Source organism: Pseudochaenichthys georgianus, chromosome 7, assembly GCF_902827115.2.
Source record: "Pseudochaenichthys georgianus chromosome 7, fPseGeo1.2, whole genome shotgun sequence".
Classification (NCBI taxonomy): Eukaryota; Metazoa; Chordata; class Actinopteri; order Perciformes; family Channichthyidae; genus Pseudochaenichthys; species Pseudochaenichthys georgianus.
The window spans coordinates 17,813,687-17,828,478 of record NC_047509.1 but is presented as its reverse complement, the minus strand read 5'-3'; the positions used below and the strand labels follow the sequence as shown (position 1 = coordinate 17,828,478).

At 42.6% G+C, this 14,792-nt stretch overlaps 1 protein-coding gene across 2 annotated transcripts; it reads left to right on the top strand.

Annotated features, from left to right (window-relative positions):
* The first annotated feature begins 209 nt into the window (after positions 1 to 209).
* cttnbp2nlb (CTTNBP2 N-terminal like b) lies at positions 210 to 14,734 on the top strand. Of its 2 annotated transcripts, XM_034086582.2 has the most exons (6): positions 210 to 316; positions 1,889 to 1,991; positions 2,407 to 2,514; positions 9,814 to 10,065; positions 10,787 to 10,894; positions 12,317 to 14,734. In XM_034086582.2, exons 2-6 carry the CDS (start codon positions 1,941 to 1,943, stop codon positions 13,613 to 13,615), a joined length of 1,818 nt encoding a protein of 605 aa, XP_033942473.1. In that variant the 5' UTR covers positions 210 to 316; positions 1,889 to 1,940; the 3' UTR covers positions 13,616 to 14,734. The 2 variants fall into 2 exon arrangements, with proteins under 2 accessions (XP_033942473.1, XP_033942474.1); XM_034086583.2 differs by lacking the exon at positions 1,889 to 1,991.
* The last annotated feature ends 58 nt before the right edge of the window (positions 14,735 to 14,792 follow it).

Here is a 14,792-nt window from a genome sequence, read left to right as displayed (position 1 = left end):
ACCAAATGTACCAAATTACGCTAAGAAATAGTCATGTGTAGAAATCAACACTGGACGTCCGAAACAAAGAGGCTTATCCCAGAGACTCAGGGACGCCCTAATCCCCGCCCCCTAGCGAAATGCCATCCAGCCATTGGTCCGATTGTTACACTACGCCACTTTGATTGGCTGGCGGCCTCGTCGTTGAACGTCTGTTGTTTGCACTCGCCTGAGAGCCAGGGCGCTGTGACAGTGGACTGCTTTGATTCATGCTGTTGTGGAGCCTCCTTTTTGGATTTGGAGAACAATTAATGCGGCCAGAACTGAGCGCATGAAGGTATGTTTACACGGGAGGTTGTGGGAATAATTGCTACATGTCTTCCACAAATTAAGTCTCTAATATAGTCGGGCTTTTTGAGTAAAAAAAGGTAAAATTAAAAAGTCCATAGACAGGTTTTTGACCCAACCTATTTGCTCGTAGTGCATGGTGCTTGTCATTTCTGGTTAAGTGAAACTTTACAGCCGCCAACTAGTCAGTACTTTGCACTAAACCCTATTGCTAAAGTACATTTAGAAAGACAGATAAAAGCAACAATCGCAGAGAACCAGGGGTCTTATGTTGAGTTCATTTTCAGGGTAATGGGTGTGATTACTTCAGTAATATTGATGCAGTATTGATTTTACCATCATCACTGCAGGCAATCTATATGAATGATAGCTAATGTGTTGTTTTTGTGATGTCTATATGACTTTGCAATTGAAGTTAATGTTTACAACACGGGAAATAATGACAGTCCCTTGTGTCAGACAAAGGCCTAAGACGGCAGGTGGACCCTCTGCTGTTCCTGAGCAACCGCTGCGATCATTAGTTTGGTTTGAACATAATGTGCAATCTGTCTTGCACATTGAGCACAGATCCTTCCTGGTTAATGAGCCATGATAAGTTAAAAGTTTAATCCATGCGTTGTGTACTACTGAGAGAAAAGATGACCATAAATAAAACAAGTGCACTGTGTACTCCTAGTGCACACAAGCAAAGACTAGTGAGAAAAATTAGCTCCAATGCTGTCCTATATAGACTTGTTTACTTTGCTCGATCATCATGTGATGAGTTGCATGGATGAACCATATATCATTGCAATACTGTAAGATGTTTACATTGGGCGGTTATGAGTTCATCACAAAGCCACAATGCAACTTTGCCATATGAAACCATGCAGGCTAGAGAGTTGGATTCAGGGATTTACTATTCACTGATACATCCATGGTGTGGGCATCCCTGGAATGTAGATATTATTTTCCATGGACACTGATTTACAGATATCGGGTGACACATAGAGTGCCTTGACAGCCAATATATCTTATATCTGTGTGTGTGTGTGTGTGTGTGTGTGTGTGTGTGTGTGTGTGTGTGTGTGTGTGTGTGTGTGTGTGTGTGTGTGTGTGTGTGTGTGTGTGTGTGTGTGTGTGTGTGTGTGTGTGTGTGTGTGTGTGTGTGTGTGTGTGTGTTGCGTGTGTGTGTTGCTTTGCTGTAAATGTGTGGTGAGCCACAGAATGCACCGAGGTATTTGAATGCTGCAGCAGGAAAGTAAACAGTAGCCAACATTCTCTATTAGAGAAGAGGAGAAGTTTGTTCAAAGGGAGGATGAAGACGGTTGCTTTAACTTTTGGTACTGAGGAGGGACAAATTCAAGTTAAAATCTGAACAAATTAGCAGAAAAACATTAAAAAAAAGCACGGCATAATAGTGACTAAATGGTTATCTGACTGACCAGCTTGCTTGTATTTTGTCAAACACTTGATTAACACTCTTAGGAGCAGCCCATCATGATGAGGCACTGATAATAACCTGAAAGCAACTTCAACAACGATGAAGTCAACTGTGTTTTGTCTTTCTCTTAATTTTAAGGATGACATCAGCTGTGTGAAGTGTGTTGTGGCCCTATGACTGGACCTAGCTGATGAATCACAGGACACAGTGGATGGAGTGCGGGATGGCTAATACCTTAAAAGTGTGTGCAAATAAGATGTTTCAAACATCTCATTCACCTTAAAACAAATACAATCTTTACTATGGAGACCGAATACAGCAACTGTCCTCAGTCCCTCAGCAACTTAACATGCAGATATGCTAATTACTTCCTGTTTATAACCCTGGGCACAACACAGTGAGGCCGAAGATGGGACCCAAAATCCCCTCCTAAACACGTTCTGTGCGACTCACTGACACAATGCTCTCAGAAAAGTCACTAACGCTAGCACTAAGTGCACCGCTTCACATAAATCCATTTATAACAGCCAGTCACATTTTAATTTCTTGACTAGGTAGATCATTTTGATTGAATTTTAAGTACATTTTATTCCTTAAAAACTACCAGTAAGAATATGTCTCTTACACATTCCCTCTCCCTCGCTCTGTGTCCTCAGGATGAGAAGATGAATGTGGAGGCTCTAAGCAGAGGAGAGCTGCTGACTCTCCTCAGTGTCCTGGAGGGAGAGCTGGAGGCCCAGGATGTGGTCATACATGCCCTCAGAGTGAGTATTGACACTTTCATACACATTGCAGAACACCTCACATGCATTTGGGAGCAGTCATACGTAATAAAAGCTGAAAAACAATATTAAAGCCATCCTAGCAACCTATTAAAAAACACACTTGTTTGCTTGCCTTTACACTAAAATTAACCTGTCAGCATTACACCCCCCAAAAAGAATGTGTGCTAGAAGGGAGGGTATGTGTAAACAGGAAACTAAGGAAACAGAGCTAGTAAAGACAATGGTGCAGGAGTCATTCTGGTTTCCCAGGCCTTTATTCCAACAGTTCACAAACGTTATTACTGCCTTAAACAGGATGTAGTCTACATTTCAAATTCTCATATTTTTCTTCCAATTTAGGCAATATTCAGAACTATATATGTCAACAGTTTTTGTCTTAACTATCAACATCTTTTCACATTTCTTTCAATCTTGGAAATTCCAATTGCTTCTGAACTGAAAGAATATTTTCCCTCGGCCATAGAGGAAGACTTTGCTGGCTGTTTGGCACCTCTCTTTGGGCACATACCTCAAACACTTGTTATCAGGCTTTCTCTGACAAATCAGCTGCATCGTACTGTGTTTCAAACTCTGAACAGACTAGGGCGATTTTGAAAGCACCTTCGACACTCAACAACACATTTAAATTATAAATCCCCAGTTTTGTCCAGCTCATTCATTCATTCATATTCAAGTGAAAGGGCATAGCTACAATGCTTTGCAGTGTTTGAGTCTAGTCTGATTGGCTCTCCCCGTGCCCCTGGCTGCTTTTCACACTCATGATCGCTGCAGCTGCTCCATGCTCGGATGAAGCTGCTTAGTCTCTGAATGCTTGACTCATTGTCTAAAGTAGTGATTCAGGCTGTGACGAGGACAAGTAGCAACCCTGACTGTCTAGTCTTAATGAACCGGCCTTGATAGGGAAGTTCATCTAGCAAGTAATCATGACATAATTTTCATGCCAGGGCTTGAAGGGAAGCCGATCTTACATTACCAGCCCTGATGCAGCTTAGATGGCAGTTTTCCAGATCTGATGCAGGCAGGGTTGGCCCCAAACGCTACGCACACGCACATAAGTTCCCCTTAGGACAAATGTACAGTCGCCATGCTGTCTGTACTTATTCATCTTTCTGTATCTCTAACCACTTTTTTCCCTCTTCCTCCATTCCTCCTTCCTCACACACAGCAACATTACGGGGGTCTTTCATCTTTACCATGACCCGTGTCCTATCTGCCCACTCATTCACTCACACACACGCTCTGGTGGTCTCTGGTGGGCCAGTTACAGGCTGCAGTGTTTATTATGGAGAGGATGTAAAGAGTTGTAGGCTCAAATCACTGACTTCCCGTGTTCCCACTGGGGGCTTGTACTACGGTTTTACTGACTGGTCGAAGATAGGGCAGATTGTGTGTAGCCATGGGGCTAGGTCAGGGGTTGATAGCAGAATAATGTGTCCAATATTGAGCTCTGTCTGACTGTGTATTGATTTTCCACCCAGAAGGTCGGATTGTAATGTCAGTCTTTCCTGTTTTTCCTTTTCCAACTGTGACTTTTTACTGATTCTTGATGTGCCATAGTGTTTTTTTCTTCCATCTAGAGTTCTCTTCTGGCATTTTCAGCTAGCATGCCACATTTACCACAATCAGTATGTGTCAATAATGTTAACTTGAGGACAGTTGAGAAAGTTAAAACAGCACTTAAATTCTCGCCTCTCTTTTCCCAAACTTGAAATATTTTCTCTCCTCAGCAGCAAGTACTTGGGATTCCTTTAGATTGCTTGGGACAACCCCATTCAGATGCCTCCCTGTACACGACACCTCTAACAAGTTGAATCTGTGTCAGTGTTTGCTTACTTTTATGGTGGCGTCACCATTGGGACATGTCTCTACAGATTCCTGATTGTACTGTTTTTAGTTCTCATAACGAAGGAGACAGAGTAGCAGTTTTACTTGAGGGTACATTCCTGAGAACATGACACCAGAAACAGGTCGTGCAGTTCTACAGAAGTGGCGTATCTTATGAGTTGATGATTGTCTATATCTATACAGGAACTAATTATATTATTATTTTCCCTCTGTCAGGCATACAGTACATGGCATTAATCCAACATAGAGAATATTCCAGTAGCTCAAAGGAATGACAGTTAAAGAAAGGAAAACAGACCTGCCTTTTAAATTCTCCGTTGTGAAAAATATTTCTTAGGTTTGTTCTTGAGTACCTTTGGCTGTGAAACAAATATGGCCACTTGAAAATGGATTGAACCGTTTTTGTTTTGGTTCAAATGTTACAGTCATGTTGAGCAGGACCAGTCTTGTTTTACATATGATGTCATATCCTGTAATCCTAAAATGCTTTGTCTATTTTGGCAGGCTGACATGATTTCCTGACTCCATAAAACAATAGGGCTTGGTTAGAGTGTGCTGTTCAGATAAGATTGTATATTCTGTTCCTGTACAAAAATCACTCTCTAAATTGGACATGTTTTAGAGATTGCTAAGGGTAAAATATGATAAAAAATGAGCACAAACCTCAGAGAGGGTGCCCTTAAAAGCATAGCATTAGCTATTATAAGACTGTAATGCACAGTCGTCTATGATGACTGTGAAGTGCTTCCACATCAACTGCCTAAGGCCTGCGAGTGTAAAGCTTCCTGACCTGAATATGTCGACATGACTGATCAAACTTTCTTTTATTCTCTTGCTTTTGCTAAGACCAAGTTCTAACCTGCACATAGCACATCACATACTTAATTTACATCAAATATTAGTCCATGTGAGAAATAAATCGGGTACTATATTTCCTATGGCAGCATGTCTTATCCCTTGACCCAGCTCAAAATAAGGATCATATCTGTTATGGTAACGAGCTCCACCCTAAGCCGCTATTTGCACTGAACACGAGAGTATTTGCTTGCTACAAATAGAATAGTGATATAAGTGGTCAGTCATAGATAAGAAAATCACTGCTTCTCAAAGCAGTTCTTGTTGACATAAATCAGTTTAATTTTTGACTCAGTTGAGGGGGACTTCCTTGTTCCACCCTAATGATTTGCTTCTCCAAAAGCATTGTCCGACCAAAGGGCAAGAGTTTCAATGTTTCCTCAATAACCACTGATGATAGCAACTGGGGCGGTTAATCATTACTTTTGAAGTCTTGTTGCACAGCCCATAAAGTAAAGTAAGGTTTGGTTTGGCGTCTTCCCAGTTATCTTAGTGCTGTCTGTGGTAAATGTGTGGGTGGGAGGTGTGGAAGATGCAGCCAAAGCCTTAAGCACACACCTTAGCACTTTAAAAAGCACAAACTTAAAACTCTTTTTCTCTCTCTTGTCTCTGTTTCTTGCTCTCTTTTATTTGTCTTTCTTTTGCTGAGCATGTTTTGCAAATATGTCACTGAGGCAGGCCCCCTGTACAAATTGCATCTATTGTATCTGGGGTCCATGTTTTGTCTGTTATGGTAAATATGGGGAAAAAAGCCCCTTTCAGTACAAAAACATTATTTCCCCCTGAGGTTCTCTTTCTATTACCAACTATGTTTTGCTCTCTGAGATATTTGCACGAGACACCAGGTTTTCTTTTTCAAACTGATATTCCTTGCACATTTTCTAAACCCAGTTCTTTCCTTAAAGTGGAATTTCTTGACAGTATTTTAATGGTACACATTTGAAAATATTTTAAAGAAAAATAATACAATAAAATAAATGATGGATGTTATGCACTACAAATGGCTAATTGTATACCGATTAAGCTTACAAAACATTCTGGTGCAAAAACCTGGTACTGTTAATGCATTGCTAGTACAACAGTGTTTATGTGAAGAGATGTAAGGATCTACTAATAAATACTTTTTGAATTACTATGTGAAAGTTGTAAGACCCACAGATGATATCACCAAACTCTCTGGCACTATACTGTAGCTTCTCTTTAGGCCTCAACAATAATACTATTTTGGCTTTACGGCCCATAATTCTCACACATTTGTGTCTACACTTTTACATTTCCTCCATGTGGCCAAATATCCATTTATGTATCTTTAAGTCAGTACATTTGCAATATGTATTATCTCAAGACAATACTACATACTGTTATTCTGTCAGTGTTGTGTAGCTAATGATTATGTTGTCCTTAGTGGCTGGTTAGCTAGTCATTAATCTGTCGCTCCAAACTTCCTTTGAAATGCTCAAACTAAATAAGACTTGCACACTGATGGGTTGGTATAAAATATGTTTTTTTAATATTTCTTAATGTATATTTGACATTTACTCAACTAGTGCCTTATGGAAATACTTCATAGCACGCAGTTCAGACGTAGTTTTGTACAGCTTGTCCTTATTCAAGAATTTAAATGAGTGAACTCCATCTTATGAGGACCTTATAGATAGGTTACACACTACAAGCATAAGCTTTTAGTCTGTCTACTCTGTACTCATGGACTCTGTGTCACCCATTTCAAAATGTTTACGAGTTCGCCCAGACTGTTGATGCTATATGACCAGAACCAACTAAATGGGGTCAGAGCCCTTTGTGTGTGTTTGAGTTTGCAGCTTCACCAGCTCTGTTAAATCAGATGTGACCGTCAGTGGATTGATACCGCTCACCTGCCAAGGCCTGTTATTCAGCACAGCTGACAAGTGGTCCATTGACTAAATGTCCTTGTCCACTATTAAGTAGAGCAGAGTAGTTGTCCTCTCCCCATGAGGAAAACTGTACTGCTAACATCTTACTTCCTCATCCAAGAAAACACTGAAGCTAGGGACATACATCTGAAGAGGATCCAACACTAAAGAGTCTGCAGCTGCTGACCTAGTGTCATCTTTTGTTCTCCACTGTCTTTGTTTCACATTAGAGCCTACCTCCTCTCATAGTCTTAGACAGTTACATGATATTTAATCAAGATTCTTGATTAATGAATATAACTAATAATACTAGAAGTAATAAAGGTAAAATGTGGGGGCATCCCAATGTATTGTCCTCCTACGGTAACACTAGCACAAGCCTTTAATTCTAACAAAGACTTTCATATTTGACAGGTCTGGTCCTGCTGTCCTTTTGTCTCTGTGTGTCTCACTATTTCTCTTAAGAGAGGAACTAATTCGCCACATACGTTTCCCATAAACCCCCTCTGCAAAGCTTCAGGATTAAAAACGTTGGAGACAGTCGGTTATGCGAAAAACCTTATGCAGCATGATGTGCAAACAAATACCAGCAGCATGCTCATTGCTCAGATGCTCATTCATGCTCATTTTGAATGCAGTTCCTGTCAGATTAAGGGCCAAACTGCACATTTGTAACAGGAGATGTACCATTAGAATTGCTGCCTTCATTGTCTGACGGCCATTATAGAGGATCTCTAAGGAAACAGGACTCCCTGGTTCTTTTCAGCTCACACAAGAGATGATTGTATCCTGGGGCTGTAGGTAACGGACCAACAGAATTGTTCCAGGTGAAAAGCATCAGGTTGTCTTCCACACGTCGTTACAGCTGCGGGAATGCATTAGGGGATACAATCTGTTGAAGAGGGTAATGCTCAAACAAGCTGTAGCACACCACTTTCCATAGCTCTCACATGGCATGATATTTGAGATGATTTCTTGATCTGAATTCAAAAACAGAATTATTGATTATGAAACAGGGAGTAACAGCATGTCATTTATTCCTTCCTACCCATAGTTGTGGAGACATTTGTCATCAGTAGTTCCAGCTCAGCCTTACAGCAGCGAGGGTTTGCTTGTTGTGCCCTTTCATAAAGGAAGGCACACTCTGTCATTATGATCCAAAGTATCCTGGGGAAACCATGGGAGACCAGTCCCTAGGCAAGGACTGCCTCCATGGCACACACAACCACACACAACCACACACAACCAAGCACACACAGACAATCCAATCTCAGGCTGCCCTTAATGGTCGGTTTAAACAGCCATTTAACACAGGAAGCTACAGTTTTGTCTCAGCTTGATGAAGAAGCTTTACTTTCAAAGACCAGCCCTAAACACATGCACACAGCCACAGGTAAACATGCACACGCATATTAACATAAAAAGGGGGGGAAAGACACAGAGATACTACCCACAGATGCGTACCCATCCTAACATGCACACTGAAGCCTTCTGGGTCAGACATGGAGACAATGCCTAAGACTCAAGGCATTGAGACAGCGTCTTTGTTCACGTCCTGTAATCTCCTCACTGAGGGTCACATTCTTTGTTCAGCCAGAGAAAGAGCCTCAAATACAGCCTGCCTACTGATGCCCTCTGGGTGTGTATGTGTGTATTTGTGTTGTTCAGAGCGTGTGAGAAAAAGGACTGACAGAGAGGCGGAAGTAGAGAGAGAAATGGTGATGAACAGGCAGAGGAATGCGGTGCCATGCGTGTTTGGGCAGGGAGACGAAGGGGGGCCAGAGTACCGGGGTGTCTTATGAGGATTGGATGGGGAGACAGTGACGGGTGTCCTGAAGGCACGTGGTGTGAACTCTGTGGCTTGTGCTGACATCACGAACGCCGCCAGCTGACCCTGCATGCCTCTAGAAATCAACCCTACTCACTGTAAGTCGTTAATGAGACTTCCCGATGATGTATCGGGGAGACCCAGAGTGAGGTCAACTATCACGTGTCACGTCATTTTAGCCAGTTCCTCTCAAACAAGCTGGCACAGTCTATGGTTAATGGCGACTAGTTTATTCGTACGCAATATTCTTCTCCTTCAGCATCTCCTTGATGTTGTGCTGTCATTTATTATTGGATTATTTCGCTTTTGGTTTAGGTATATCCTAAACTCTCCATTAAAAATAGCTCTGTGTATGTTTCTTATTTAATGGCCAGGTCCTTCACCCCTACATCCCTGGGGAGGAGTTAACATCTGCCCCTGGTGGGGGTTGGACAGGCTCTTTATGTTAAGGTTGAGGGGAAAGACCATCTGCTTGTGCTCACACTGACAATCACACTAACATCCCTTCATGCAGACAGATTTCCTGTACACACATTTACTTATGAGTCAATGTTTGATGGTGTTACATGTATGCTACAAAAAGTGATTTCCCTAAAAGTCAATCTATCTCCAAAGTTCACTCAGTATGTTTGTGATGAGTTACTGTGTCTTTTTCTTGACACATGTTTCGGGTGCTGCAATGCAGAAACTAGGCCTTTTTAATAAAATGACATTGTTCAGTTTTCTTTTTATTCGGGAAAGAACGCCGCAGGTAGAAATAATACACAGCTGCACTTGCCTTGATCTAATCCAGCACCTGATGCTAATGGGACAGCCTAACAGTACCATTACGTGTGCTCTATGTTTGTGTGTATCTAGGCTCAGCACAGAGATACTTTCGTCCAGCAGCGTTATGGCCAGTATGACCTCAGCGATCCATTCCTGGCCCTGCAGCGGGACAGCGAGTCAGATGAACGTGAAAACACGCTCTCCCAGCCTCAGGGACACATGCAGGGCCGGGCGGTGGGCCCCAACCCTCTGGCTGTGCTGAAACTGGTCATGGCTCACTGCAAGAGGATGCAGGAGAGGATGATGGGACAGCTGTCTGCTGCTGAGAGAAGACACAGGAGGGTGAGTAATACAGTCAGGAAACCACACATTCAGTGAATTCTATAGCTCATCGTCTTCAGTTCAGATTTGCGTGTCTGGACGATGCTGCTATCCCCAGAGTACCCAAGCAGTGTCACACAAAAGGCTTGTTGTGTATGAATGCATTTATCTATTTGTCGACATGTTTGTCCCGTAGCCTTGGCTTGGGGGAGTGAGGCAGACAGGCAACATCTGAATCCGGAGCTTAGATGGGGGCATATGGAGCTTTATCAAAGTAGAGCTCATAAATATCAACCTGATGACTCTGATGAGTAAACCTTATTAAAGTTGATAAAACTGACAAAACCTAGTAATGAAGAATAGGTTCTGCTATGCAGGCTGTTTAGTTAGTGGACACCCGTCAAAGTAACAGTTGGAGCTTGGCACATGAAAAACTTAAATGCTGAAATGTTTTTTTTAAATGAAATCACTACAAATCACTACATTGTCTCAACCAGTTTCTTTGATTCTAAATGATGTCTGGGAATAGTTTTACTTTATGTTCCTCCCCAAAGTCAGATTTTCTTTGAGATTCTTCCTATAGTTGTATTGAATTTAACACTGTGTGAAGCAGGATCATCTAATAGAATGGTTTTTTTTTTTTTAAAGAAACATTATTTGTTGATGAATGCATACACTGAATCCTGCAACAAGAAAAACCCGTCTGCATGTCATGTGATTGAATTGCTCCAACGTGTGATAGATGATAGGTGTTCTGGAGGAGGAGAAACGCCGGCGGGCCCAGGAGTCAGCGCAGAGTGATGATTTCACCTTCATGCTGCGGACAGAAAGAGACAAACTGCTGCAACAGGTATGACTATGTGTAAAATATATCAAATGTACATGTACACCTGCTGTGTGTGTGTGTGTGTGTGTGTGTGTGTGTGTGTGTGTGTGTGTGTGTGTGTGTGTGTGTGTGTGTGTGTGTGTGTGTGTGTGTGTGTGTGTGTGTGTGTGTGTGTGTGTGTGTGTGTGTGTGTGTGTGTGTGTGTGTGTGTGTGTGTGTGTGTGTGTGTGTGTGTGTGTGTGTGTGTGTGTGTGTGTGTGTGTTGCGTGTGTGTGTTGAGAGAGAGAGAGAGAGAGAGAGAGAGAGAGAGAGAGAGAGAGAGAGAGAGAGAGAGAGAGAGTGAGTGAGATCACACTTCTCTCTTGCTGATATCCAAGCTGGTTCAAGATATCTTTCATTTCCCTCTTTCTTCTTCTTCTCTTTCCCTCTCCTCTGCCTGTTTGCACAGCGTCCTTTAGAGTCAAACCCAGCAACTGAGCAGGGAATCATCAGTACAGTTTATTGTGTGACTCAGCAGGGTGGAAAGGGCTTGGCCCAATAAAGTAACAACCCACGCAGGCACCCTTTATGCACCACTACAGTACTGTTTCAAAGGAAAGAGAGGAGGAAGAGGCCATTGTTTAGTTGTCCAGCAGCCATGTGGCTTTATGGCCTCAGGAAACCTGAGATAATGGATGTCCATGTCTAATGCAAGGTCAGCTGGCGCACACATACTGTGAGCACACAATCAGCCACTATACAAACTTCATACAGGGGCTTTATGTAAGACACGGTTCCTGAGTGTCTTCCTCAGGCTTCCTGACTGTGTTGTTTTTCTGTACATGTGTTTCATCACCTCTCCTTTCCATCGATAACTCATCAAAGCTTTCAGCCGCCCATTCACCGTCTAATGACCTCACAGCAAACTAAACGTTCCATAAACTTGCCGAGTAAGCAAATATTTATTTAACATGGCAAAACATGACCAAATGCTTCTTTCTGTTTCTCTTCTGACTCTAAAACGACATAGTGTCGTTCATCCCTTTTCCTAAATCCATAGTAATTTAGGTGTCCCAAATGCAATTAAAGTTTAGTAGACAATAAGTACAGACTAGAAAGCCGACATTTTGATATGCATTGGGTCTAATACATATTAATACATTTGACATATTGTATGCCATTTAATCTGTTTCAAATGAATGAATGAATGAATAGGGGGATTCCCTTTGAAGTAGTTAAGTTATATTTAAAAATAAACAGAAAAGACACTCAGTCACTTTTGACTTAATCATAGTTTGTATTTGCAATGGAATAAGTGCAAAATACATACCAAAATGTTTACACTGAAACAAGGTAGGCGTTTTCTTCCTGTGTTGGATCCAATGTTACAAAGCAGTGTTCTTTTGCCTCCTTGTGGCCAAATGTGGAAAAGCTGCCTCGCCTTTAATCTTTTATCTCTTTCTCTAGTTGGAAGTGGAGTGTGCAACTGTGCGGAAGTTAGAGCAGCAACAAGCCGAGGCAGCGAGCCAGGTGGAGGAGTCACTGTCCCAGCAGCAACAGATCTCCTCAACCCTGACGCTGGAGCTCCAGAAAGCCAACAGCCAGGCACAGGAGGAGGCTCAGAAGGTCTCCCAACTTCACGCCTTACTCCAAGAGGAGTCCAGTGCCATGGAGAAGCTCCGTGGGGTTCTTGAAGATGAGAAGAGCAGGGCAGAAGAGCTGGAGGCCCGGTCTGAGAGGCAGCTCACTGAGTTGAACACGGAACGAGAGCAGATGAAGGCCAGGATCAGCAAAGAGGAGGAGAGGAGTACGGAGCTCGAGAAACAGTTGGAGGAGTTGAGGAAGAGGTTGGCTGAAACTGGAGGGGGTAAAGAAAAGGCAAAGGAGGCTGAGGAGACAGAGGTGAAGGAATCTCTTTCTAAAATGATGTTGGTGTCCACTTCTGTTCAGACTGAGCCGGATGGAAAGATAACTGTTGCTCCTAAATCCTGCTCAGGGTCAAAGGTCAATGGGCACCACACTCAAAAAGAGACAGAGCCGGCACAGGAGGGAAGAGGAGCAGACAATGGAGGGGTGGTAGAGAATGGGGGTGGAGCACTTTTGCATTCCCCTCTTCCCCCTCACCCTCATCCTCACTCTCCATCCAGCACAGCCTCCTCTTCCCTCTCTTCTTCTCCTATTTCCTCCCCTGTTCTTGCCAAGCGTCTGGGCAGCCCAGGCTTCCATCAGTCCTCCTACCAGGCCAGTGTGAACCAGCGATTCCACGCCGCCAGGCACAAGTTCCAGAGCCAGGCTGAGCTGGAGCATCAGCTGCATGGAGGCCCTCTTTCCCCCAGAGACCTCTCCCCCACCACCTCTTCCATCCCTCCCCCACTAGAGCACAGCTCGGCAAAGCAGCTGGCTCGCAACACCGTCACTCAGGTGCTGTCCCGCTTCACCAGCCAGCAGGCCGGCGTCAAGCTGGCACCAATCAGCAGCTCTCCTTTTGGTACAGACTACCGCAATCTAGCAGCATCTCCTCCTGGGGGAAGGTCTCCTTCTTCAGGGCCTTTATCTCCAGGCATCCGCTCCCCCCTCACTCCTCGCTCAGAGAGGACCCATCCTCCTCCAATCCCTCCCAAGAAACCAGGCATGAGTCCAACTCCAGGTTCTCCAATTCACTCAGCTCGGGCCAGCCTCTTCCCCGAGCTGACGGGGAACTGCGGACACAGCAACAGCGGGCAGGAAGGAGCCAAGGAGCCGGACCTGCTTTTATCTTCGAGCTAACAGCCAGATTCGACAAACTTACTTGTAAAAGAGTGAGGCCTACATCGACAGTTACTGTAATATTCACCTTTATCAGCCCTCATACGCTCTTCATAGCACACTAAATCAGTAGTAGAGACACTTCAGAGCTGGGCTGGTTCTGGGAGATGCGTCACCGTCCTCCACACCCCTACCTCCATACCACAGCCTGAGAAAAAAAGAACTATTTCAAATAAAATATAGTTTATTATGATTTTTCTTTAATCTGATTTAATATTTCTATTACCATTCCTGACTTTGTTTCTTTATCTAGATTTGTTTGTAAGTTTAAAGTTTTAGAATGAAAATATTTATGTTTCATTTTCCACATTCACCCTATAATAAGGGTGTTTAGAAATCGTATGTATAAAGAGAACAAGCTAAAGACCTGTTTGGTTTTAAAGAAAGAAACGTTAAAGAGGTCTCAAAGTACAACATTCCTTTTCTTTTTCTATAATGCTCAAATCGCCAGTCATTTTATAATCAAAAACGCCACGGCTCGAGTCAGAAGCAACACTGTATAGCAAGTAGGAGGGCTAACCTATATGGATGTAGAGTATAGAACATGTTTAGATATCACCGTTACACAGTAAACTATAGTGAGTCCTTTATAAATGTGTTTCCAATGAATCCTTATGCAGTTCCTGTTGAGATGGTCCATGCAAACACTATTATACTGTAAATAGTTTAAAGTTTATTTTAATTACCATCAGATGCATGTGCTGTTTTTTTCTATTACGTTAGTCATGAATACACTGAATCTTAAAAAGGGAGAGCACACTTTGTACTACATTACTATAATATATTGTATGTCTACAATTCATTTTTATATTCAGGGAAAGTAATGCCTTCTTTATCCAAATCAAGATGGACTATCATGCGATAACTCTTGGAGGATTTCCCATCAAGCACATGATGGGGACTTAAGGTTTGTATCTTGTTACTGCTAGTTTTGATAGTATCCGTCAAATGATTCAGTGTTGTCTTTTCCGAACAACACTATGATGTACCTTTTGAGGCTTACGTTTTTTTTCTGGATTTAAAATCAAGAATTGATTGAAAGTAACTGTTTCAAGAAATCAATTAAAAACTGTACATTGATACACTGTTTGTCTGTGAGGGGCATCGTCCATCAGCTTTCTCTATAAATACACATATC

Bases quoted from the DNA above. Each gene is read 5' to 3' on its own strand.
- cttnbp2nlb (XM_034086582.2), top strand. From the start codon at position 1,941: ATGAATCACAGGACACAGTGGATGGAGTGCGGGATGGCTAATACCTTA. The intron at 2,515-9,813 runs GTGAGTATTGAC...GTGTGTATCTAG, and splicing joins TGGTCATACATGCCCTCAGA to GCTCAGCACAGAGATACTTT. The intron at 10,066-10,786 runs GTGAGTAATACA...AACGTGTGATAG, and splicing joins CTGAGAGAAGACACAGGAGG to ATGATAGGTGTTCTGGAGGA.